Consider the following 25214-nt stretch of genomic DNA (forward strand, 5'->3'; position numbering starts at 1 on the left):
ACAGGCGGTTTTTTTCAGGTACCGCTACACATTCATGCATTGACAGTGGTTTTCATGCTGTTTTTGTGGACTGACGATGGTTCTGATCCTGCATTTGTGTGCTAATGGTTGTTCTGGTGCCACACTCATGAGCTGACAGTGGTTCTGATCCTGTACACACGTAGCAATCCATAATGTGCTTCATGGCTATGTTAAAACTTATAAATCCTCAAAACTTAGAGATTTGAGATTATGAGGAGGATTTGGTGAGTTTCTGCTCCCAAAACTCAGCTTAAAGCGTGTGTTCACACTGGTTTCTTTGGAGCAAAAACTCTTCAAATCCTCCTCAAATACTCAAAACTTGGTTCTGCTGATGCACTAATGTACTGATGGTGGTTCTGGTGATGTATTCATGTAAGTACCTCTTCAATTATTTTTCAACCCTTGGGATTGGTTCAGTATAGCAATGTGGCCTTTGGACCTACAACTGTTGAAACAATTTAAAAAAATTAGAACTAACTGTAAGAGCCCCCTAGTTCCATGTTCAAATAAGTAAACCTAGATAGCATAGTTGACTCCATGAGAACCCCTATATCAAGTCATGTGGAATATTTTTAGTAAACAACGTTACCTTACCATAGTGTGGAGAACGTAAGGAATGTTTCGGTTTTGAGCCTAAAGGGCGTTTAAAACATAGTGATATCGCTAGCAATATCACTAAAGCATCACCGATTTGGTGACTCAGCAGCGATATCGTTAGCGATATCGCTATGTGTGATAATTACCTCTGATCGGCTCCCCCGCTGTCTGTCGTTGATCGCGCGAGATCATGCAGCTCCATTTCTCGTCAGGCGCTTCCTGCTGGCGCCGACGAGCGACACGTGGACGCGGACGGGAGGACGTCAGGATCGCCGTGCCTGAAAGGTAACGGCCGCTGTATCGCTGCTGCATCGCTGTGAGATCTGCCTGTGTGGCAGCTCACTAGCGACCATTTAGCAATGCACCAGCGATCCTGACCGGGTCGTATCGTTGTCGGGATCGCTGGTGCATCGCTAAATGTAAAGGGGCCTTAAGTCAGCATTCTCTTGACAGCCCTTTTAATGGTGTTGTCCATATTTAATGCACAGTCCATGTTGTTAGAAGGTTCACCTATGGATATCTTGCTCTTGTGACTTCCAGACATCAGCTATGATCTCTCGGGGGAAGTCACTTGCAAGATTTACATTTCCCTGTGTGGCGCCCCCAGGAGTAAGGTCGCCACAGTGGCTTTGCCTTCCTTCAGGGAGGGTAATGCCAGGCTTGGAGGCAATGACGGGTCTCTCTCGCAGTCAATCTATGCATGCAACACAGTTCCACTCCAGGCCAGCAGGGGGAACTCTGAACCGGAATTAAGGGGAAGAGTGCTCTCTGAGGGCCAAGAGGAAGGAGTGGTTAGTTAGTCTGCGGAGGGTGAAGTGTGAAGACGCGTGGAAGAAGCGCTGAGATAGAGCTGAGAGGAAAGGCTCATCTCCGGTGAGAGCGCATGAACTGGAGCCTGGTCTCCATGGTTGTATGGATGCTAATGATCCTGCAACAGACACCAGAGGAGTAGGAGGCTGTAAATGCCCTACCCCCATCTAAGACTCGGAGGCACAACAGCACGGAGTGAGCCAAGAGAGGAATAGTGGCTAGAGCTGTCTGCCATACGAGGAGTGAGCATAGAAGAGAATTGAGAGGAACTTCTGTGTAACTCAGTACTAGGAGTACTTCATTCAAATAAGCGCTAGGAAGGAGACTGCACAGCCCATCTGCTGAGAGAGAATCCCTGAGTTGCTTCCAGGCTAGCCTGCTCTGGTACCATCTGTAATCAGGACCCTGGACTGCATTTATCAAGTAAAGGTACAGAAATTGCATCCCGCTGTGTCTTTGCTTCCTACCCTTCCGGCACTGCTACATCCCCGTGCCAACCACATCTACACTGCCCTGGGACTACCTGTTGGGAGCTTTTACATCTGGCATCACAAACTATTCATCTAACTACATTCCACCATTCACCTTTCCCCATTACTTGGGCACCCAGGGCCACGGTCCGGGTCACTGCTGCTGTGACACATCCCACTGATACCGGCCCGGTACCGAGTACCCCACAGCCCTGGGAGGGCGACCCACCTGCATCTCCCCCACAGGAGAAATGAAGCATTAAGAAACAAGCAATAGGCTGACCATGGGTAGCATGGATATTAAGGATTCAAAGTAAAAGATGCTATTTGTAGTCGATCTATACTCTCATTAATAGTTGAGGGATCGGAACATCAAGAGCATGAATTGCTTATAACAAAAACAGTTTTACTAAATCAGATGGCCACCTTAAGGAAGCATAAAAGAGGACTGATAGAAAATTGGTCTTATGAAAGTTTTTACAAGTTCTTGGAATGACAATTGATTTTTATACCTTGAGAAATGCACTGGTCTAGTGCAGAAACACGTGTTAGTACAAAATTATTTGGAATCCCAAGGTTTAGAATTGATTTCCTCATCTCTATGAAACAAACAAGGAGTTACAATGAAATTAAATGGGGAAATATTTATTTTGGGTGGAGATACCTTTAAATAGTCACTTATTAGGCGCTTTGGACCTGTCATACAGCATATATTACAGTAAGGTGTACAACCTCGCAATCACATCGTGCCTCTGGTCTGTATTGAGTAACAGGACAAAGCTCAATTGGAGGACCGTAAGACAACAGCAGCCATCATGAGGACGTCTGTTGGGATCGCACTTTATTCTCTCCTCTGGTCCGCTGTGTACTCTACAGAAAACCAATGTTCAGGTCAGATCTTTTCACCATCAGATTCTTATACTAATCTGTAATTATAATCCAATAGACAGAGCTGTGACAACCACTCATTATTGTACGTCCAAAAACAGAGTTTGTCACACTGAGATAAATAAGAGATGAATAATGATTTACGATGGTTCCATTGTTTCGTTTTGGGGTTTTTTGGACCAGATGTTCCAGCTATTGCAGACAGATGGGAAAGTAGTCTGGACCTTTTGCAAGGATGTCAAGGCATTGATGGGGAACCAGGGCCAGATGGACAATCAGGAGTGCGCGGACCAATAGGTACTCTTGTTGCAAAAGTTTTACTTCTATATATCAGATATAAATGAGGAGTACATGAGACCAACACTACAGTGAAAATGGTCTTTCTACATATATTGAGTCGACATATATACATTAGGATATCACAAAATTGGTGGTCTTTTCACAGACATTATACACTCTTGACTCTTTGTCACCTAGCAGAAGTAACATGGTAGTCCGATGGTAGGGATGATTACCCTATACCCTTGACGTCCTGGGTTTATATGAAATCTTCTTGTTCATTTTTTATCACAGGTGATACAGGAAGTTCGGGAACAACAGGTCTCCCAGGTCCAACAGGTAAGAGACATTTGAGATTAGAATCATCTACCATTCACCATGAGAGGTGAGATTCTCCATTGGGGATAATCACAGTACAATGAGGGGCATTTATCATTAAAGATGTCTACGCTGAGAGAAGGAGCCTTCAGTGTTCTCCTTGGCTCATCTGATTGGTAGGAAGGATGCAAAATAGTTGGCAGCCGACGTGATACCATGATTAAGGGAAAAATAGTTCTACATGTTTTCTATCAAGTAGAATCTGGACCAATATTGTAAAACCAAACACCAGGCTTCTGGACATAGACTTAACGACATCCATTGCACAGAGTACCCAACTGAAGGGAAAGTCACTGGACATGTTGCCAAAGGTGCGGATTATAGGGTCAGGGTGTTAGGTGTGGGCTCTACAGACTGCCTATATCTAGGGAATGACAGCATCTTGAATTTGTTCGTGAGCATCGACTTTATAGAGTTCTCTCCACTTATCATTTTATCATTATGTTGAATGAATGATGTCCACAGCTTTTTATTTTCTTTAGGAGACATTGGTTTGGCTGGAAGTCCTGGAGAAGCCGGCTTTCCTGGAGCACCTGGTAATGTCTACTAGATGGTTAAATATCTTGTATACTTTTATATTTATCGTGATTAACCTGAAATATGATTGTTTCTTTTATAGGAGAAATAGGAAAAGATGGGCCACAGGGGCCCAAAGGTAAGACACTGAGTATCATATATCATATATATAATACCAGGCTTTATGAGCAGGGCTCATCTACTGTTACATCTCACCCAACACATATTTTCTGCTTATAACTCTTATCTGCTCATTACAGGAGAAAGAGGTGATCCAGCAGAAGGTAAATTTAAAGAATCTATTTATTTATCTTTCTACCTGAGAAAGGTCCTCAAGTGGACCGAAACATTGCCGTCACTTTGGGTTATTACATTTTTCTGATTTTCTAGTATGGGAGTGCTGCCTTCAGTTTTGTATGTCTATATGTCTATCTATCTATCTATCTATCTATCTATCTATCTATCTATTATATCTATCGATCTATCTATTATCTATCATCTATCTATTATATCTATCGATCTATTCTTTCTATCTGTTATCTATCATCTATCTGTCTATTATCTATCTATCGATCTATTATCTATCTCATCTATCTATTATCTATCTATCATCTATCTCTTATCTGCCATATATCTATCTATCATCTATCTCATATCTATCTATCATCAATCATTCATCTATTATCTATCTATATGTCTATTATCTAGCTATCACCTATCTATTATCTATCATCTATCTATCTATCTATCTATCCATATTATTATTATTTATTTATTTATACTGTATAGCACCATTAATTCCATGGTGCTGTACATGAGACGGGGTTACCCATATCTCTCTGCCTCTATCTATCTATCTATCTATCTATCTATCTAATATCCATCACATGTACATTATCTATATTTCTAGAATTAGTCTATTGACAGGATAATGGTATCTATTGACAATATTATCTATATTTCCAGGGCATATTATTATTATTGATGAACAATCCCGAACTATAAAGTTTGGAATTTGTACCGAACACCTAGTGTCCCAGTACTGAACCTGGATTTTTTACTGTATGTCCGGTTTCCGGTTCGAGTTCCCCAACGCAGCCAGTCAACATGCTTTTAGACTATGGGCTCTTTTGGAGCCTTCACAACCTTGCCAAGTATTAGCATGGGTGTGATTAGCCGGCGCAGCATGTGACCCGCCCTGTATAAAGGCCAGATCACATGTGCTTCCGCCATTATGCTCTCAACAGTGTAGGGATAAGACACAGCTGGAGTGAGGGGTAATTACTGACCACGCACTCTGCGCACTTAGTGTACTCTGCAGCATTTTTTTGTGAGTAGTGTGTTAAAAAAAAAACACTCTGCAGCCGTTTCTTTCCCATTTGTGGGCCGGAAAAATAATTTTATTCTACCACTGTGTCTACAACAGTAGTGTTTCAAAAAAGTTACTCTACTTCGCAGCCGTCTTTTTGTGAGTAGTGTTTGCAAAAATTTTTTTTACTCCACCGCTTTTGACAGTCACTGGCAAAGTGCTGGAGGAGAGGTACGTTTCACTAAGGCTATTAGCTTCAGTGATTTGAAACCCAGAAGTTTGCTCCAGCACACTATATGTTGAGAGGGGTTAATCGGCCAGTTTAAAAGGGCTGGGTTTTTTAGAACAACCATAGAGCTGGTGGGAGGTTGTTTTCTATATCTTCATCCCAGGGTGTGGTCTGGGATATAAATAGTCGCCCTTCTGAGGCATTCAGTGTTCAGTGTGTCTGGAGAGGCTAACTCCAGAGAAGCGCTCGTGTTGGTGCTAAACTGAACCATGTGTTTTTGATAACCCTGAGCGGGCAGATCCCCGCAGATGTATGAACTGTGACATACTATTTTGTTTTGTTTTCTTGTTTTGCCCAAAGGGTCGTGTTCATTTTTACTTCACCACTGTTTATGCCACATGTACATAATAAACCAGTGAAGGACTTAAAGAGACAGTATTCCTGTGTCTACTTCCATATACAGCTGAGTGAGCCAATCTACTACATGCTGTATCTGTACGAGTTGTAGATGTGCCTAAAAAATAACTTTGCCTTTAAGCCTCAGCAACCCTGACTCTGGGAGTACTGTGCCAAAACCCATATGTGTGTACTGTGCCAAACGGGGCAGTTTAGAATTCACCTTTCTTGCTTTAGGCTAGTTAGCTCTCCGGCTGTGCCGAGGCGTTTAGGGCATCGTAGGTATGCTCCACGGCTACTGCTAGTTGTGTGGATAGGATCAGGGGTCTGCAATCTGCTTAGTTACCAACCTCTCTGGATTTCTGGTGGCTTAGCCTGGTCCTGCTATCCTCCTCGGTGACCCATTCATAACAGAACCACCAGCCCTACTGTAGATTCTAGGGTAGTCTAAAGAAGGAGAGAATTGAAGAAAAAAAAAAAAGTGTCAGAATTTTTTTTTTTTGTATATCTTTTCCTCTTTTTTTACTGGGGCCGTAGGAGGATATTTTTTGTCTAAATGGAGACTAAGCAATAGTCTTATCGTGTTGAGCAGCTCGCTGCTGAAGGGCAGGGAATTTCTGCCTATCTCGCTCAATCATCTGCTGTTGAACCAAAAATCCCTACTCCTGATGTGTTTTCTGGGGATCGGTCTAAATTTTAGAATTTTAAGAATAATTGTAAACTATTTTTTGCTTTGAAACCTAACTCATCGGGGAGCTCTATGCAGCATGTTAAAATTGTCATCTCCCTGCTGCGCAGCGATCCCCAGGATTGGGCCTTTTCTTTGACACCCGGAGATCCTATTCTGGCTAATGAGGACGCGTTTTTTCAAGCCCTGGGGTTGTTGTATAATGAACATAATGCTATTGATCAAGCTGAGAAAACCTTATTGGCATTGAACCAGGGTCAGGATTCTGCAGAGTTATATTGTCAAAAATTCCAAAAGTGGGCGGTCCTTACTAAACGGAATGACGATGCCCTAGCGGCTGTCTTTTGATTGGCGTTTACATGAACGTAAAACTACTCGAGAGGCGTTGCTGCCTTTCGAACGAATTTCTGAACCCATGCAATGCGATAGGGTTTTGTCTAGGGCGCAACGTCAGGAGTTTAGAAGGCGTAATAAGTTGTGTATTTTCTGTGGGGACGCCTCTCATACTATTTCTGTCTGCCGTAAATGAGAAAAGCGTTTTGCTCACGCATTTGCGGTGGGTAGAGTTGAGCGACTTTTGGTTTTTTAGGGTCGCGTTTCGTTTCGTGAAACCCGACTTTTCCAAAAGTCGGGTCGAGCAAGATCGTCCGATTATAGGGAAAAGTCGGGGTCGTCCCGAAACACGAAACCCAATGTAAGTCAATGGGGAATAAAAGTCGGCAGTGAGAGGAGGACAGGAAACACACCAACAGTGCCCATTTGAATGCCAAAAGCATCAATTCTTCTTACTTAAGCTTGTCAACCTTAATTAACTTCATAATACTAGTTACGCACTGAAAAATGGGTGTTATTTGGCTAAAGTTGTGGGGGGGGAGGGCTGGCTGCAGGTTTTCATGTGCCCTGGGCGAAAGAGCGCCCCTTTAACACATACCACAACTCATCATGCTCCGATACGGCAGATAAATAGCGGTATAGTACAATGAAAAATACCTCACTTTTTACATCTCATGACGAGGCCCATCTATTTCTCCATACAGAATCATTGGTCCCATATAATGTTTGAAACAGTATATGATGAGCTCCACATAATGCTACAGTATATGTTGGTCCCCATGGATGAAGCTCCACTGTCTTATGGGCCCAAATAATGCTCCAAACATAATGGGCCCCATTTCTAATGCTCTAGTGTATAATGGGCCCTGTAAATGCTGCTCCAGTGTCTGATGTCCACCTTTGGAATGTTCCAGTGTATGGTGGGCCCCATCTGTCATTCTCCAGAGTATAGTGCTCCCCAAAAATTGCTGTCCCAACATTGAAAACAATCAAATAAGTCTCCTCGCTAGGGAATCCCTGTACTTGTCTGGACAGGTGCTGTAGCTTGCTTAACAGCTCGCCAGCCGTTCTCACGCCCAGTATGGATTGCACGTGATTGCACAAAGGTTAGAAAGGGTACCGTATCCCTGGATAACATGTATGGATAGCGTACACATTCAAAATATATGTCTATACAGCATGAGGCAGGCTCAGACGGTGTTAGGCCCAGTATGGATTGCACGTCATTGCACAAAGGTTAGAAAGGGTACCGTATCCCCGGATAACATGTATGGATAGCGTACACATTCAAAATATATGTCTATACAGCATGAGGCAGGCTCAGACGGTGTTAGGCCCAGTATGGATTGCACGTCATTGCACAAAGGTTAGAAAGGGTACCGTATCCCCGGATAACATGTATGGATAGCGTACACATTCAAAATATATGTCTATACAGCATGAGGCAGGCTCAGACGGTGTTAGGCCCAGTATGGATTGCACGTCATTGCACAAAGGTTAGAAAGGGTACCGTATCCCTGGATAACATGTATGGATAGCGTACACATTCAAAATATATGTCTATACAGCATGAGGCAGGCTCAGACGTTGTTAGGCCTAGTATGGATTGCACGTCATTGCACAAAGGTTAGAAAGGGTACCGTATCCCTGGATAACATGTATGGATAGCGTACACATTCAAAATATATGTCTATACAGCATGAGGTAGGCTCAGACGTTGTTAGGCCCAGTATGGATTGCACGTCATTGCACAAAGGTTAGAAAGGGTACCGTATCCCCGGATAACATGTATGGATAGCGTACACATTCAAAATATATGTCTATACAGCATGAGGCAGGCTCAGACGGTGTTAGGCCCAGTATGGATTGCACGTCATTGCACAAAGGTTAGAAAGGGTACCGTATCCCCGGATAACATGTATGGATAGCGTACACATTCAAAATATATGTCTATACAGCATGAGGCAGGCTCAGACGGTGTTAGGCCCAGTATGGATTGCACGTCATTGCACAAAGGTTAGAAAGGGTACTGTATCCCTGGATAACATGTATGGATAGCGTACACATTCAAAATATATGTCTATACAGCATGAGGCAGGCTCAGACGGTGTTAGGCCCAGTATGGATTGCACGTCATTGCACAAAGGTTAGAAAGGGTACCGTATCCCCGGATAACATGTATGGATAGCGTACACATTCAAAATATGTGTCTATACAGCATGAGGCAGGCTCAGACGGTGTTAGGCCCAGTATGGATTGCACGTCATTGCACAAAGGTTAGAAAGGGTACCGTATCCCCGGATAACATGTATGGATAGCGTACACATTCAAAATATATGTCTATACAGCATGAGGCAGGCTCAGACGTTGTTAGGCCCAGTATGGATTGCACGTCATTGCACAAAGGTTAGAAAGGGTACCGTATCCCCGGATAACATGTATGGATAGCGTACACATTCAAAATATATGTCTCAGGAGGCAGGCTCAGACGGTGTCAGGCACAGTATGGATTTGACGGCCCAGATTACACAGCGGAGGAGCAGGGAGAGGTAAAGATTGCAAATGCTGGGGCCCTGCCCAAGCAAGGGGGGCCCACTCTTGGGTGTCGGTACTGGCACTGGGCCCCTCATAGTACAGCGGTGTGTCTGACGGTGGGTGTGCACCACCACCGTCAGAGACACTTGATTGCACTATGAGGGACCCTGTGCCAGTGCCCGCGCCCAAGAGTCGGCCTACCCACCTGTCCAGGGCAACGGCACTCGCACGGTGTCGTGCGCTAGGTGGTTACCCCGGCCATGGGGGGGGAGGCAGCACAGTTAGGGAGTTTTAGAAAGTGGCATATGTTGATGTTGGACATTCAGCTGATGCAAAAGGCGAAATAGGTGAAGTACCAGGAAGAGGTGGACCAAAGCAAGCCATTTTTCTGTCACCCTATGTGTCATCAGGGGAAGGTGGGACAAAATCCTTGGAAACCCATGCGTGGTTCATTTTAATGAAGGTTAGATCATCCACATTTTGGGTTGACAGACGGGTCCTTTTTTCTGTCAGGATTGATCCAGCTGCACTGAAGACTCTTTCCGATAGCACACTTGCAGCTGGGCAAGCGAGCTCCTGTAAGGCATATTGTGCCAATTCAGGCCAGGTGTCCAGTTTAGCGGCCCAATAGTCAAAGGGGAATGACCTGTGTGGGAGAACATCGATATGGGAGGAAAAGTAGTTTGTAACCATAGTTGACAACTGCTGTCTCCTGTCACTTTCCATCGATGCAGTATTACCAGTTGTGTGAGCGGTATTTGAAAAATCAGTCCACAACATTGTCATGAAACCCCTGTCTCCAACGCCACTTCTGCTGTATGCACCACGAACACCTCTGCCAAGCTGCCCCCTGCCCGTACGGCTCGTGTGAGAACCATCACCGCTGCTGTGTGCTGGGAATGCCTCAAGCAACCGATTTACCAGAGTTGCTTGTTTATTAGCCAATATTAGGTCAAAGTTCTCCTGTGGCATGATGTTTTGTAATTTGCCTTTATAGCGTGGATCCAGGATGCTGGCCAACCAGTAGTCGTCATCGTTCATCATTTTGGCAATGCGGGGGTCCCTTTTTAGGATCCGCAAGGCATAATCTGACATGTGGGCCAATGTTCCCGGTGTCAATGATGCACTGCGAGTGCTGGGTGGAGGAGCACTTTCTGGCAAATCCACATCCCTCCAGTCACGCACAAACCCTGTACCAGACCTTGCCACGCCAACATTTTCACTTGCCCCACAAGATGCATCCTCCTCCCCTAAGTAATCATCCCCATCATCCTCCTCCTCCTCCTCTTCTTCCTCCACCTCGTCCAGGAGAGGTCCCTGAGCAGACAATGGCTGAATGTCATCAAGGATTCCCTCCTCTTCTTCCTCCTCATCAACATTGGCTGCAGACGCCTGCTCCTTAAGGTGCGTCAAAGTTTGCATGAGCAGACGCATAAGTGGGATGCTCATGCTTAGGATGGCGTCGTCTGCGCTTACCAGCCGTGTGCATTTCTCAAAACACTGAAGGACTTTACAAAGGTCTTTCAGCTTCGACCACTGCACGCCTGTCAACTCCATGTCTGCTCTCAAAGTGCCTGGCCGTGTATCCTCCCACAAATGCATTATGGCCTGCCTCTGCTCGCACAGCCGCTCCACCATGTGCAGGGTGGAGTTCCACCTTGTTGCAATGTCGATAATGAGGCGGTGGTTGGGAAGGTGGAGCAATCGCTGCAGCTTCTGCATACGAACGGAGTGTACAGGCGACCGGCGGATGTGCGCGCACAGTCTTCGCACCTTCTGGAGCAGGGCTGTTAACTCCGGATAATTTTTGAGGAAGCACTGCACCACCAGGTTCAAGGTATGAGCCAAGCAAGGTATGTGGCTGAGTTTTGAAAGGGCTATGGCTGCCACAAAATTACGTCCGTTATCACTAACTACCTTGCCTGCCTCAAGATGTACACTGCCCAGCCATGACTCAGTTTGTCGCTTCAAGTACTCGGCCAGCACCTCGGCGGTGTGTCTGTCGCCCAAACACATCATCTGCAACACAGCCTGCTGACGCTTTCCACTAGCTGCTCGATAGGGGGACACATCGTGTGCAACAGTGGCAGCTGCAGATGGAGTGCTCGTACGACTGCGCTCTGTGGACGAGCTTTCGCTTCTGGAGGAGGAGGAGGAGGAGGAGGAGGGTCGAACGCCTACAGCCAACTGTTTCCTATACCGTGGGCTAGGCAGCACTGTCCCACCACCGATGTCCCCTGTGGACCCTGCATCCACCACATTAACCCAGTGCGCAGTGATGGACACATAACGGCCCTGGCCATGCCGACTGGACCATGCATCAGTTGTGAGGTGCACCTTTCCGCTCACTGACTGCTTGAGTGCATGGACAATGCGGTCTTTCACATGATGGTGGAGGGCTGGGATGGCTTTGCGAGAGAAGAAGTGGCGACTGGGTAGGTCATAGCGTGGTACTGCATAGGCCATGAGTTCGCGGAAAGCTGTGCTTTCCACCAACCGAAAGGGCATCATCTCAAACGAGATTAGTTTGGCAATGTGGGCGTTCAAACCCAGTGTACGCGGATGAGAGACTGAGTACTTTCTTGACCTACTCATAGTGTCTGGGAGGGTGAGCTGGACTTGAGAGCTGCATATGGTGGAAGTAGCGGTGGACAGGGCGGACTGAGAGAGGGTTGATGATGGTGATGGAGTTGGTGTTCTTTCTGATGGCCTAGAATCAGTCTTTCGTTGATATAACAGTGGAATTCCCTGACTGCTGTGGCCTTGCAACGACACCTCAACATTTGCTGCTGTGCTAACCGGTGGGCTTACAGTGGGGGAAACAATGTAGCGTTGCTGACTACCTTCGTTGTGATCAGTTGCACATGTGGCACTTGAGGTTTGGTGTTGTGTCCACGCTTGCAAGTGCATGCTGGTTAAATGTCTAAGCATGCAACTGGTATTCAAATTTTTCAGATTTTTCCCTCGGCTAAAGGTCTTTGCGCACTTCTTACAGATAACCTTGGCCTGATCATGAGGATTTTGTTCAAAAAAGTGCCACACTGCACTCTTCCTACTTTGGCAGACATTTTGCGGCCTAGCACGCTGTGATCTTTTGACCCTCTGGACAAGCTGTCCAGCAACTCTTTTGATGTTTGGAACCTGTCTTTGGAGTGCTCCGGACCTGCCAGATAACAGCTGTTGCGATGTCGATGTCTGCTGTGGATGCTCCTCATCTGAGCTATTGGAAGCAGCACCCTCTTCCCCCAATGGATGCCAATCTGGGTCAACAACTGGGTCATCCATCACCTCCTCTTCTATGTCATGTGCACCTTTCTCTGTGTCACCGTGTATGGTGGTATAGTGTGCGGGAAGGGGCACCTGAGTCTCATCAGGGTCAAAATCTGGCTCTGTACACTGCGAGGACAATGTAGTGCTCTGAGTGAATGTACCAGCAGAATCATCCATCAGCGGCTGTGCATCAGTGCACTCCATGTCAGATTCATCTTGGCCTGGGTAATTCACCATTTGACTTGATAATCCAGGCATGGTATGTGAAAACAGCTCCATGGAGTAATCAGTAGTATGGCCTGCGTCATCCTTCAATCTTGGTTGGGGTGAAGGACACAAGGAAAGGTGTGGTTCATGAACATGAGCCTCCAATGACGACTCAGTGCTTTTACTTTTTACAACTGAAGAAGAGGAGGCGATAGAGCTGGAGGCTGAGTCAGCAATGTAAGACAAAACTTTTTCCTGATGCTCTGCCTTTAAAAGCGGTTTGCCAACTCCTAGAAAACTAAGCGTTCGAGGCCTTATGTAGCCAGACGATGACGCAGGGTCAGCACCTCCTGCATTCGGTCCTATTTTGCTCTTGCCACTACCATCAGATCCACCACCAACACCATCATTACCAGCTGCCAACCCCCACCCAATTCCACGGCCTCTTCCACCAGCCTTCCTCATTTTTGGTAGAAATGTAGACAAAGTCCAACAAACTATATAGTAATGTAAAACAAGGTACAAGGTGTCTATAGGACAGGGGAGATTTAGAATTTCTGCACACACTTGTGGACAGTGGACACTTTTGGATTGTGTGAGGCCCACTGATATCTGAGCGCTATGTGACACGCTCGATGGCACAGCTGCCTGTGACCAAAGTGACGAGAGGATAATGGAGATTTTGAATCTCTGCGTACACTTTTGGACACTTGTAGATTGTGTGAGGCCCACTGATATCTGAGTGCTATGTGACACGCTCGATGGCACAGCTGCCTGTGACCAAAGTGACGAGAGGATAATGGAGATTTTGAATCTCTGCGTACACTTTTGGACACTGGACACTTGTAGATTGTGTGAGGCCCACTGATATCTGAGCGCTATGTGACACGCTCGATGGCACAGCTGCCTGTGACCAAAGTGACGAGAGGATAATGGAGATTTTGAATCTCTGCGTACACTTTTGGACACTGGACACTTGTAGATTGTGTGAGGCCCACTGATATCTGAGCGCTATGTGACACGCTCGATGGCACAGCTGCCTGTGACCAAAGTGACGAGAGGATAATGGAGATTTTGAATCTCTGCGTACACTTTTGGACACTGGACACTTGTGGATTGTGTGAGGCCCACTGATATCTGAGCGCTATGTGACACGCTCGATGGCACAGCTGCCTGTGACCAAAGTGACGAGAGGATAATGGAGATTTTGAATCTCTGCGTACACTTTTGGACACTGGACACTTGTAGATTGTGTGAGGCCCACTGATATCTGAGCGCTATGTGACACGCTCGATGGCACAGCTGCCTGTGACCAAAGTGACGAGAGGATAATGGAGATTTTGAATCTCTGCGTACACTTTTGGACACTGGACACTTGTGGATTGTGTGAGGCCCACTGATATCTGAGCGCTATGTGACACGCTCGATGGCACAGCTGCCTGTGACCAAAGTGACGAGAGGATAATGGAGATTTTGAATCTCTGCGTACACTTTTGGACACTGGACACTTGTGGATTGTGTGAGGCCCACTGATATCTGAGCGCTTTGTGACACGCTCTATGGCACAGCTGCCTGTGACCAAAGTGACGAGAGGATAATGGAGATTTTGAATCTCTGCGTACACTTTTGGACACTGGACACTTGTGGATTGTGTGAGGCCCACTGATATCTGAGCGCTATGTGACACGCTCGATGGCACAGCTGCCTGTGACCAAAGTGACGAGAGGATAATGGAGATTTTGAATCTCTGCGTACACTTTTGGACACTGGACACTTGTGGATTGTGTGAGGCCCACTGATATCTGAGCGCTATGTGACACGCTCGATGGCACAGCTGCCTGTGACCAAAGTGACGAGAGGATAATGGAGATTTTGAATCTCTGCGTACACTTTTGGACACTGGACACTTGTGGATTGTGTGAGGCCCACTGATATCTGAGCGCTATGTGACACGCTCGATGGCACAGCTGCCTGTGACCAAAGTGACGAGAGGATAATGGAGATTTTGAATCTCTGCGTACACTTTTGGACACTGGACACTTGTGGATTGTGTGAGGCCCACTGATATCTGAGCGCTATGTGACACGCTCGATGGCACAGCTGCCTGTGACCAAAGTGACGAGAGGATAATGGAGATTTTGAATCTCTGCGTACACTTTTGGACACTGGACACTTGTAGATTGTGTGACGCCCACTGATATCTGAGCGCTATGTGACACGCTCGATGGCACAGCTGCCTGTGACCAAAGTGACGAGAGGATAATGGAGATTTTGAATCTCTGCGTACACTTTTGGACACTGGACACTTGTGGATTGTGTGAGGCCCACTGATATCTGAGCGCTATGTGACACGCTCGATGGCACAGCTGCCTGTGACCAAAGTGACGAGAGGATAATGGAGATTTTGAATCTCTGCGTACACTTTTGGACACTGGACACTTGTAGATTGTGTGAGGCCCACTGATATCTGAGCGCTATGTGACACGCTCGATGGCACAGCTGCCTGTGACCAAAGTGACGAGAGGATAATGGAGATTTTGAATCTCTGCGTACACTTTTGGACACTGGACACTTGTAGATTGTGTGAGGCCCACTGATATCTGAGCGCTATGTGACACGCTCGATGGCACAGCTGCCTGTGACCAAAGTGACGAGAGGATAATGGAGATTTTGAATCTCTGCATACACTTTTGGACACTGGACACTTGTAGATTGTGTGAGGCCCACTGATATCTGAGCTCTATGTGACACGCTCGATGGCACAACTGCCTGTGACCAAAGTGACGAGAGGATAATGGAGATTTTGAATCTCTGCGTACACTTTTGGACACTGGACACTTGTGGATTGTGTGAGGCCCACTGATATCTGAGCGCTATGTGACACGCTCGATGGCACAGCTGCCTGTGACCAAAGTGACGAGAGGATAATGGAGATTTTGAATCTCTGCGTACACTTTTGGACACTGGACACTTGTAGATTGTGTGAGGCCCACTGATATCTGAGCGCTATGTGACACGCTCGATGGCACAGCTGCCTGTGACCAAAGTGACGAGAGGATAATGGAGATTTTGAATCTCTGCGTACACTTTTGGACACTGGACACTTGTAGATTGTGTGAGGCCCACTGATATCTGAGCGCTATGTGACACGCTCGATGGCACAGCTGCCTGTGACCAAAGTGACAAGAGGATAATGGAGATTTTGAATCTCTGCGTACACTTTTGGACACTGGACACTTGTAGATTGTGTGAGGCCCACTGATATCTGAGCGCTATGTGACACGCTCGATGGCACAGCTGCCTGTGACCAAAGTGACGAGAGGATAATGGAGATTTTGAATCTCTGCGTACACTTTTGGACACTGGACACTTGTAGATTGTGTGAGGCCCACTGATATCTGAGCGCTATGTGACACGCTCGATGGCACAGCTGCCTGTGACCAAAGTGACGAGAGGATGATGGAGATTTTGAATCTCTGCGTACACTTTTGGACACTGGACACTTGTGGATTGTGTGAGGCCCACTGATATCTGAGCGCTATGTGACACGCTCGATGGCACAGCTGCCTGTGACCAAAGTGACGAGAGGATAATGGAGATTTTGAATCTCTGCATACACTTTTGGACACTGGACACTTGTAGATTGTGTGAGGCCCACTGATATCTGAGCGCTATGTGACATGCTCGATGGCACAGCTGCCTGTGACCAAAGTGACGAGAGGATAATGGAGATTTTGAATCTCTGCGTACACTTTTGGACACTGGACACTTGTGGATTGTGTGAGGCCCACTGATATCTGAGCGCTATGTGACACGCTCGATGGCACAGCTGCCTGTGACCAAAGTGACGAGAGGATAATGGAGATTTTGAATCTCTGCGTACACTTTTGGACACTGGACACTTGTAGATTGTGTGAGCCCCACTGATATCTGATCGCTATGTGACACGCTCGATGGCACAGCTGCCTGTGACCAAAGTGACGAGAGGATAATGGAGATTTTGAATCTCTGCGTACACTTTTGGACACTGGACACTTGTGGATTGTGTGAGGCCCACTGATATCTGAGCGCTATGTGACACGCTCGATGGCACAGCTGCCTGTGACCAAAGTGACGAGAGGATAATGGAGATTTTGAATCTCTGCGTACACTTTTGGACACTGGACACTTGTGGATTGTGTGAGGCCCACTGATATCTGAGCGCTATGTGACACGCTCGATGGCACAGCTGCCTGTGACCAAAGTGACGAGAGGATAATGGAGATTTTGAATCTCTGCGTACACTTTTGGACACTGGACACTTGTGGATTGTGTGAGGCCCACTGATATCTGAGCGCTATGTGACACGCTCGATGGCACAGCTGCCTGTGACCAAAGTGACGAGAGGATAATGGAGATTTTGAATCTCTGCGTACACTTTTGGACACTGGACACTTGTGGATTGTGTGAGGCCCACTGATATCTGAGCGCTATGTGACACGCTCGATGGCACAGCTGCCTGTGACCAAAGTGACGAGAGGATAATGGAGATTTTGAATCTCTGCGTACACTTTTGGACACTGGACACTTGTGGATTGTGTGAGGCCCACTGATATCTGAGCGCTATGTGACACGCTCGATGGCACAGCTGCCTGTGACCAAAGTGACGAGAGGATAATGGAGATTTTGAATCTCTGCGTACAGTTTTGGACACTGGACACTTGTGGATTGTGTGAGGCCCACTGATATCTGAGCGCTATGTGACACGCTCGATGGCACAGCTGTGACAAAAGTGACTAGAGGATAAGGGAGATTGGATTGCTTTTAAAAAAGCAGTTTGCGGAGCAGTGGGTAAACAGCAATGCCAGCGTGTCAGGAAGCCTTAAAAGGCAGCCCAACAACCAACACCACTGATACACCACAATATAGCCTCCCCTTGCACTGCACACACAGTGACTTGTGTGTTGTGCAGGCCAAATCGCTAGCAGCAGAAGCAGTTTTTTTGTCTTCTTCCCTGCCTAACGCTCTCCCTACAGAATCAGCAGCAACCTCTCCCTATACTAAGATCGGCAGAAGTAAGATGGCGGTCGGCGTGCACGCCCTTTTATACCCCCTGTGACGCCCACCAAAGCAAGCCAATCACTTGCATGCCCTTCTGAAAGATGGTGGTGACCCGTGCCTAGGTCATCACGTTGCCCACAGTGTCCATGGATCCTGATTGGCTGAAAAAGAGCGCAAAACAAACTTTTGAAACGCGACTTTGGCGCGTAAGTCGCCGACCTCGTGGCCGACCTCATCCTAGGGTCGGGTTTCGTTTCATGAAACCCGACTTTGCCAAAAGTCGGCGACTTTTGAATTTTTTCGACCCGTTTCGCTCAACTCTAGCGGTGGGCAGTGTACAGCCTAAGTTCGTTTTGGCGATTACCTTGATCTGCTCCTTGTCTACATTTTCCGCTAAGGCTTTTGTTGATTCAGGAGCAGCTTTGAATCTGATGAATTTTGACTTTGCCAAACATTGTGGTTTTCCCATGATACCCCTGCTGACTCCTATCCCTTTGAGGGGCATTGATGCTATTCCTTTGGCAGAGAATAAACCCCAGTTTTGCACCCAGGTGGTAATTCGGGTCGCCCTGGACCACCAAGAGAATTGTAAATTTTTGGTGTTGCACAATTTGCATGATACTATTGTTCTGGGTTTTCCTGGGTTGCAAACTCATAATCCTGTTTTGGACTGGAAATCTGTGTCTGTGGTGAGTTGGGGTTGTCAGTGTGTTCTTAGTGACACTCCTGTTTTCTCCACCTCTCCCCAGTCCCATGATATTCCTGACTATTTGGCTGATTTTTCTGATATATTTAGTGAGAGTAATTCTGCATCTTTGCCTCCTCATAGGAATTATGACTGTGCAATTGAGTTAATGCCCGGGTGTACGTTTCCCAAGGATCGGATTTTCAACATATCGGTACCTGAACATGATGCTATGATGATGGTCATATTAGACCATCCTCTTCACCTTTAGGTGCTGGCTTTTTTTTCTGGCCAAGAAAGATGGCTCAATAAGGCCATGTATTGACTATCGTTCCCTTAACAAAATCACTGTTAATTATCAGTACCCGTTACCCCTGATTTCTGATTTATTTTACAGAGTTAAAAGTGCCTGTTGGTTTACCAATCGACCTCAGGGGGGCGTATAATCTTAAGGGCCCGTCACACTAAGCGATATCGCTAGCAATTTTGCTATAACGTCACTGGTTTTTGTGACGTTATAGCGATATTGCTAGCGATATCGCTATGTGTGATACTTACCTCCAACCGGCTCCCCCGCTGATTATCGTTGATCGTGCGAGAACGTCCTGGACCGTTTCTCGTCATCAGCTTCCTGCTGGGCTTCCTGTGGCGCCGACGAGCGATGCGTGGACGCGGGCGGGAGGACGTCAGGATCGCCACGTCTGATAGGTAAGTAGCGACCTCGACCCCTGCTATGTCGCTGGTGAGATCTGCCTGTGTGGCAGCTCACTAGCGACCACTTAGCGATGCACCAGTGATCCTGACTGGGTCATATCGCTGGTCGGGATCGCTGGTGCATCGCTAAGTGTGACAGTACCTTTATTCGCATCAAGCACGGGGATGAATGGAAGACGGCACTTAATACCCCGGAGGGACATTTTGAGTACCTGGTGATGCCTTTTGGGCTCACTAATGCCCCTTCTGTCTTCCAATCTTTTATGAACGATATTTTCCGGGACTTTGTGGATAAGTTTTTGATCATTTATCTGGATGATATTTTGATCTTTTCCAGTGATTGGGATTCTCATGTGGAACATGTCCGGACTGTGTTCCGGATTTTGAGGGAAAATTCTCTTTATATTAAGGGATCGAAGTGTCTCTTTGGTGTACAGAGGATTTCATTTTTGGGATTCATTTTGTCCCCGTCTGCTATTGAAATGGACCCGGCCAAGGTAAAGGCCATTTTTGATTGGGTTCAGCCCATTTCTTTGAAGGCTCTCCAGAAGTTTTTGGGTTTTGCTAATTTCTACCATAAATTTATAGGTAACTTTTCTGTTATTGTTAAACCACTGACAGATTTGACCAAAAAGGGCGCTGATGTGGTGAATTGGTCTCCAGAGGCTGTCTCAGCATTTCAGGAGCTTAAGTGGAGATTCACTTCTGCTCCGGTTCTACAGCAACCTGATGTCTCACTCCCATTTCAGGTGGAGGTAGATGCTTCTGAGATTGGTGCAGGAGCTGTTTTGTCCCAAAGAGATCCGATGACTTCTAAGATGAATCCCTGTGCCTTCTTTTCGTGAAAATTTTCCCCATTTGAACGTAACTATGACGTGGAGAATCGAGAATTGTTGGCCATGAAATGAAATGGGCATTTGAAGAGTGGAGACATTGGTTGGAGGGAGCTAGACATCAAGTTGTGGTCCTCACCGACCACAAGAATTTGATTTATCTTGAATCAGCCAAATGCTTGAATCCTAGACAGGCTAGGTGGGCCTTGTTTTTCACGCGTTTTAATTTTATGGTCTCTTTTCTTCCGGGCACTAAGAATGTTAAGGCGGATGCCCTTTCTAGGAGTTTCTTTGCGGATTCTCTTGATGTGACCGAGCCTACTACCATTCTAAATCAGGGTGTAGTTCTTGCCGCCATCTCACCCGATTTGAGAATTGCCCTGGAGGAATTTCAGGAGGACAAACCTGAACTTTGCCCTATGGGAAAATTGTATGTCCCTGACCAGTGGAGGAAAAGAGTAATGTCTGAAATTCATTGCTCCGCGTTGGCTGGTCATCCAGGTATTTTTGGTACCAGAGATTTGGTGAGTCGGTCTTTTTGGTGGCCTGCCTTATCTCGCGATGTCAGGAATTTTGTGCAGTCCTGTGGGACTTGTTCTCGGTCTAAACCCTGTTCTCGTTTTAGTGGGTTGTTGATGCCCCTGCCGGTGCCCAGGAGGCCATGGACCCATATCTCAATGGATTTTATTTCTGATCTTCCTGTCTCTCAGAGAATGACTGTTATCTAGGTGATCTGTGATAGATTTTCTAAGATGGTCCATCTTGTACCGCTCCCAAAATTGCCATCTTCTTCTGAGTTGGTGCCCTTGTTTTTACAACAGGTGGTTCGTTTGCACGGGATTCCTGAGAACATTGTGTCGGACAGAGGTGTCCAGTTTGTTTCCAGATTTTGGAGAGCTTTTTGTTCCAAACTGGGAATTCAGTTATCTTTTTCCTTTGCATTTTATCCTCAGACCAATGGGCAGACTGAGAGAACAAACCAGACTTTGGAATCCTATTTGAGATGTTTCATATCTGCTGATCAGGATGACTGGGTCTCATTTTTGCCCTTGGCCGAATTCGCGCTAAACAATAGGGCTAGTTCTGCCACTTTGATGTCGCCTTTTTTCGGTAACTTTGGGTTTCATCCTCGATATTCTTCAGGGCAGGTGGAAGCTTCGGCCTGCCCAAGTGTGGATTCTGAGGTAAAGAGAATGCAGCAGATTTGGGACCAAGTAGTGGATAAGTTGTCCCACTCTCAGGAAAAGGCCTAACGGTTTTCCAACCGGCATAGGACCATTGGTCCCAGGTTTAAAGTGGGTGATATGGTTTGGTTGTCTTCAAAAAATATTCCTATGAAGGTTGCGTCTCCAAAATTCAAGCCAAGTTTCATTGGACCTTATAAGATTTTGGAAATCCTTAACCCCGTTTCTTTCCGTTTGGCTCTTCCAGTCACGTTTAAGATTCATAACGTTTTTCATAAATCTTTGTGGAAGAGGTTTGTGGAGCCAGTAGTTCCCATGGCGGCGCCTCCTGACCCTGTATTGGTTAAGGGTAATTTGGAGTATGAAGTAGAGAAGATATTGGATTCTTGTTTGGCTAGACGGCGACTCCAGTACTTGGTCAAGTGGAAGGGTTATGGCCAGGAGGATAATTCTTGGGTTTCTGCTTCTGACATTCATGCCGAGAGATTGGTTTGTGCTTTTCACCTGGCCCATCCTGACCGTCCTGGTGGCATGGATGAGGGCTGGTGACCCCTCCTCAAAGGGGGGTACTGTTGTGAATTCCCTTTCTGGGCTCCCTCTGGTGGTTACTGAAGGTAGTGGAGCTGGTCAGATTGACAGAGGTGTTGCGAGTTCTCTTTCTGGGCTCCCTCTGGTTGTTACTGGAGGTAGTGGAGCAGGTCAGATTGACAGAGGCTTGCCACCTGATAATGATGATGACGATTGGAGATCTGGGGTTTCTGACTGGATTATTTAAGACAGCTGACTTCCTTCAATCTCTGCTGGTGTTTTTCTTTCTGTGTCTTCTGAGGTCTAATGTCTCCTGCTCTGTTCCTGCATGGTTCAGCTAAGTGGTTCATTTGCTAATCTTTTTGCATTTGATCTGGTTTTGTCTATCTCTGCTTTGTGCGGGTCAGCTTGCTCCTGCTGGAGCTGTGCTGGATCACCGCCCATATGTTACTGCTTGTGTCAGTTTGTTCTGTCCCCTGTTATATTGGTCTCTTTTTGCTTTGCTTTCAGTATATACCAGAGTGCTGATATAGTGGGGGCGAAGTCGTGTGACTTCAGTGTTTTTTGTGCATCAGACGTGTTGGATTTTTCAGGGTTTTTTGCGTGATTGCAGAGAGTGTCTTTCCTTTCCTGTCCTGTCTAGTCAGTTTGGGCCCCATTATTTGCTCAGTCTATTTTTCTGCCTGCGTTTGTGTTTTCATCTTGTCTCACCGACAATATATGTTTGGGGGCTATCTATTCCTTTGGGGTCTGCTACGGGGCAGTTTAGAATTCATCTTTCTTGGTTTAGGCTAGTTAGCTCTCCGGCTGTGCCGAGGCATCTAGGGCATCGTAGGTAGGCTCCACGGTTACTGATAGTTGTGTGGATAGGATCAGGGGTCTGCAATCCGGTTAGTTACCAACCTCTCTGGTTTTCTGGTGGCTTAGCCTGGTCCGGCTATCCTCCTCGGTGACCCATTTATAACACCGTCCCCTCCGCACACATGACTGTATGCACGTGACTGCAACTCTTTCTGGTCCGTCAGATGAATACTACAGGTTTTACCACCGGTACATACTTAGCAATTTAGCAAATATACATACAGGTTTATTGCTTCCCATGGTGATGAATATTTCCCTGACGAAGCCGTGTATGTGACGGCAATACGCATGGGGTCTTCTCCCTACAGCCCTTCATTTTCACACTGCTATCATTACTATTTCTGGCCTCATTATACTAAGAGGTCATTTATACAATACTAATGGACCTTCTATAGATGTGTGATTTTCGTGCATATTGGTAGTGAAATTCTATATTTTTGATGCAATGTGAATTATTTGTATTTCATTACTTAACTTATTGTAGATTCTAATTACTTATTTGCTTGCCTTCTAAGATTCTCGTTCATTCAGACCATATTATTATCTAGGGACATTATTTCCCTAACACTGGTCAATATAAATTGCTGTATATCATATGGGTATATTCTTGCCCAGGGATGTGTTGTGTACCACTGTTTGGTTTTTAAGTGTTTTTATTCTTGCCCCATGTTGTTCAATAAACTTTCAATAAGCGTTGACATTTTTTCTGGATTCAGTTAGTCATCCATAGAGTATTATGTGCTTTGTTTTACATTTCGGTGGTATATAACACTCCAAAAATGCGTTGAAATTTTTTTCTGGATTCAATTAGTCATCCATAGAGTATTATGTGCTTTGTGTTACATAGCAGTGGTATATAACACTCCAAAAAAGCATTGAAAACATTTCCTGGATTCAATTATTCATCCATAAAATATTGTTCTCAGCAGATATCTGGGAGTGAGAGATGCTTCCAGGGGTCTTCCCCATGTTGTTCTCCTTCCATTCAGCACTTTTTCCATCCATTTCAACATTTTCACTGCTCCCCAGACCTCCTTTTAGGGTCTGCCAAAAAATGCTCTAATTTCCCATTGACTCCCATTGCTTTAAATGAGCATCTGAGCATTAAGAATTGCTCAGTATGAGTAATGAGCATTAGAGCATTTTATTGCTTGTTCATTCCTATGCAGCATACATCTCTTCTTGTAGTTAATTCACACTCTGCTCTGCCCTCTGGTTATTTAGTAGGAACGTGAAGCAACTTGACGGACATTTAGGAAGTTTAGGTCCCAGATGCCATCTAATAATTTTTTGGTTAGGGCTATCTCTGTACCCGCAGGTACCACTAGTGACCTCAGTGTCAGGATATCTAGTCTGTACATGAACCGGCAGACTCAGTTGGGTTTTTTAGTGTCTAACCTATTAATCCCAAGTGAGTTGCTACACAGACAGAATGTACAGTATATGCTACCTTCTGCTAATACAGACCGAATCAGATGGTGGTGCTGAATGTTGCGAAGTGCTCAGTAGGGTAGGATTTGGAAAATTGCTACAGGCAGAACAATGTGAGATTAGTGGGCATCCATGAAAAGGCAGAAGGGACTGATCCTACAGCCTTTATTGAGAACTGGCTTCGTACTAAGATTGGCGCTGACAACCTGACTAAGCCATTTGCGGGGGGAGAGAGCACACCGTGTTCCCATGAGACCCCTACTGCCGGAATCCCCCTGTACTATCCTTGCTAGGATCCTTAATTACAGAGACAGACATTATATTGAGAAAAGCAAGAACGGCTAATGATATGTGCATTAATGGCTAAAAAATTTCCAATTATCCTCACTACTCGGCTGAGGTGCAGAAGCAGAGAATGCAATATAGAGTAGTAAAGAAAAGACTGAGAGACTTGGATTTGACTTATTCTACTTTATACCCAGGAAAGCTCAGGGTTGTAGCCCTGGTGTGAGAGGGTGATCTGTGATTATACCAGGAGAGCACTAGGACCCTGTGGTGTTTGCCTGCTGCAGCTAAGAGCAGGTGCTGCGAGTGCACAGGAACCTGTGTGTGCTGGGGGGTGGGGCCTAGTGTCTGCTGTCTAGAGTTCTAGAGCTGTAAGGAAAGCTTCAGTAAGAGGAGAGACTGTTCTGAGAAACACTGTGTGTGTGTGGAGCAGCTTGTGAGAAGAAAAGAGACTGGACCCTGTAAGAGACTGTTCACTGCCAGCGTGTGTGGAGAGTGTTAACTCCTTCATCTTGGGAGCCTGAGGCCTTGCTGTGGAACAGAGACAGGGCGTTTCTGAGAGCTGTGTGACTGTGGAGCTCTGTGGAGTCCCTGCTGTGGTGAGCTGAGAAGCAATATTGCACAGCTATTTTATACAGAACAAGGCGGGTTGCTTCTAGGAGAATTTGGGAGGACTACAGGAGGAGAGACGGCATCTTGAGGCTACAGAACTATAAGTCCCCGGTGT

At 46.1% G+C, this 25214-nt stretch overlaps 1 protein-coding gene across 1 annotated transcript in view; it reads left to right on the forward strand.

Annotated features, from left to right (window-relative positions):
• Positions 1-2617: 2617 nt before the first annotated feature.
• The window catches only part of LOC141046676 (microfibril-associated glycoprotein 4-like), a 146745-nt gene continuing 124148 nt past the window's right edge, over positions 2618-25214 (forward strand). The window contains exons 1-6 of the mRNA XM_073541253.1: positions 2618-2789; positions 2970-3083; positions 3360-3404; positions 3926-3979; positions 4063-4098; positions 4220-4243. Coding sequence (XP_073397354.1) covers positions 2714-2789; positions 2970-3083; positions 3360-3404; positions 3926-3979; positions 4063-4098; positions 4220-4243 — 349 coding nt within the window. The 5' untranslated portion in view covers positions 2618-2713. The remainder of the gene's footprint in view (positions 2790-2969; positions 3084-3359; positions 3405-3925; positions 3980-4062; positions 4099-4219; positions 4244-25214) is intronic.

Source organism: Dendrobates tinctorius, unplaced genomic scaffold (assembly GCF_039654945.1).
Source record: "Dendrobates tinctorius isolate UK_male_01 unplaced genomic scaffold, ASM3965494v1 ptg000120l, whole genome shotgun sequence".
In the NCBI taxonomy this organism is placed as follows: Eukaryota; Metazoa; Chordata; class Amphibia; order Anura; family Dendrobatidae; genus Dendrobates; species Dendrobates tinctorius.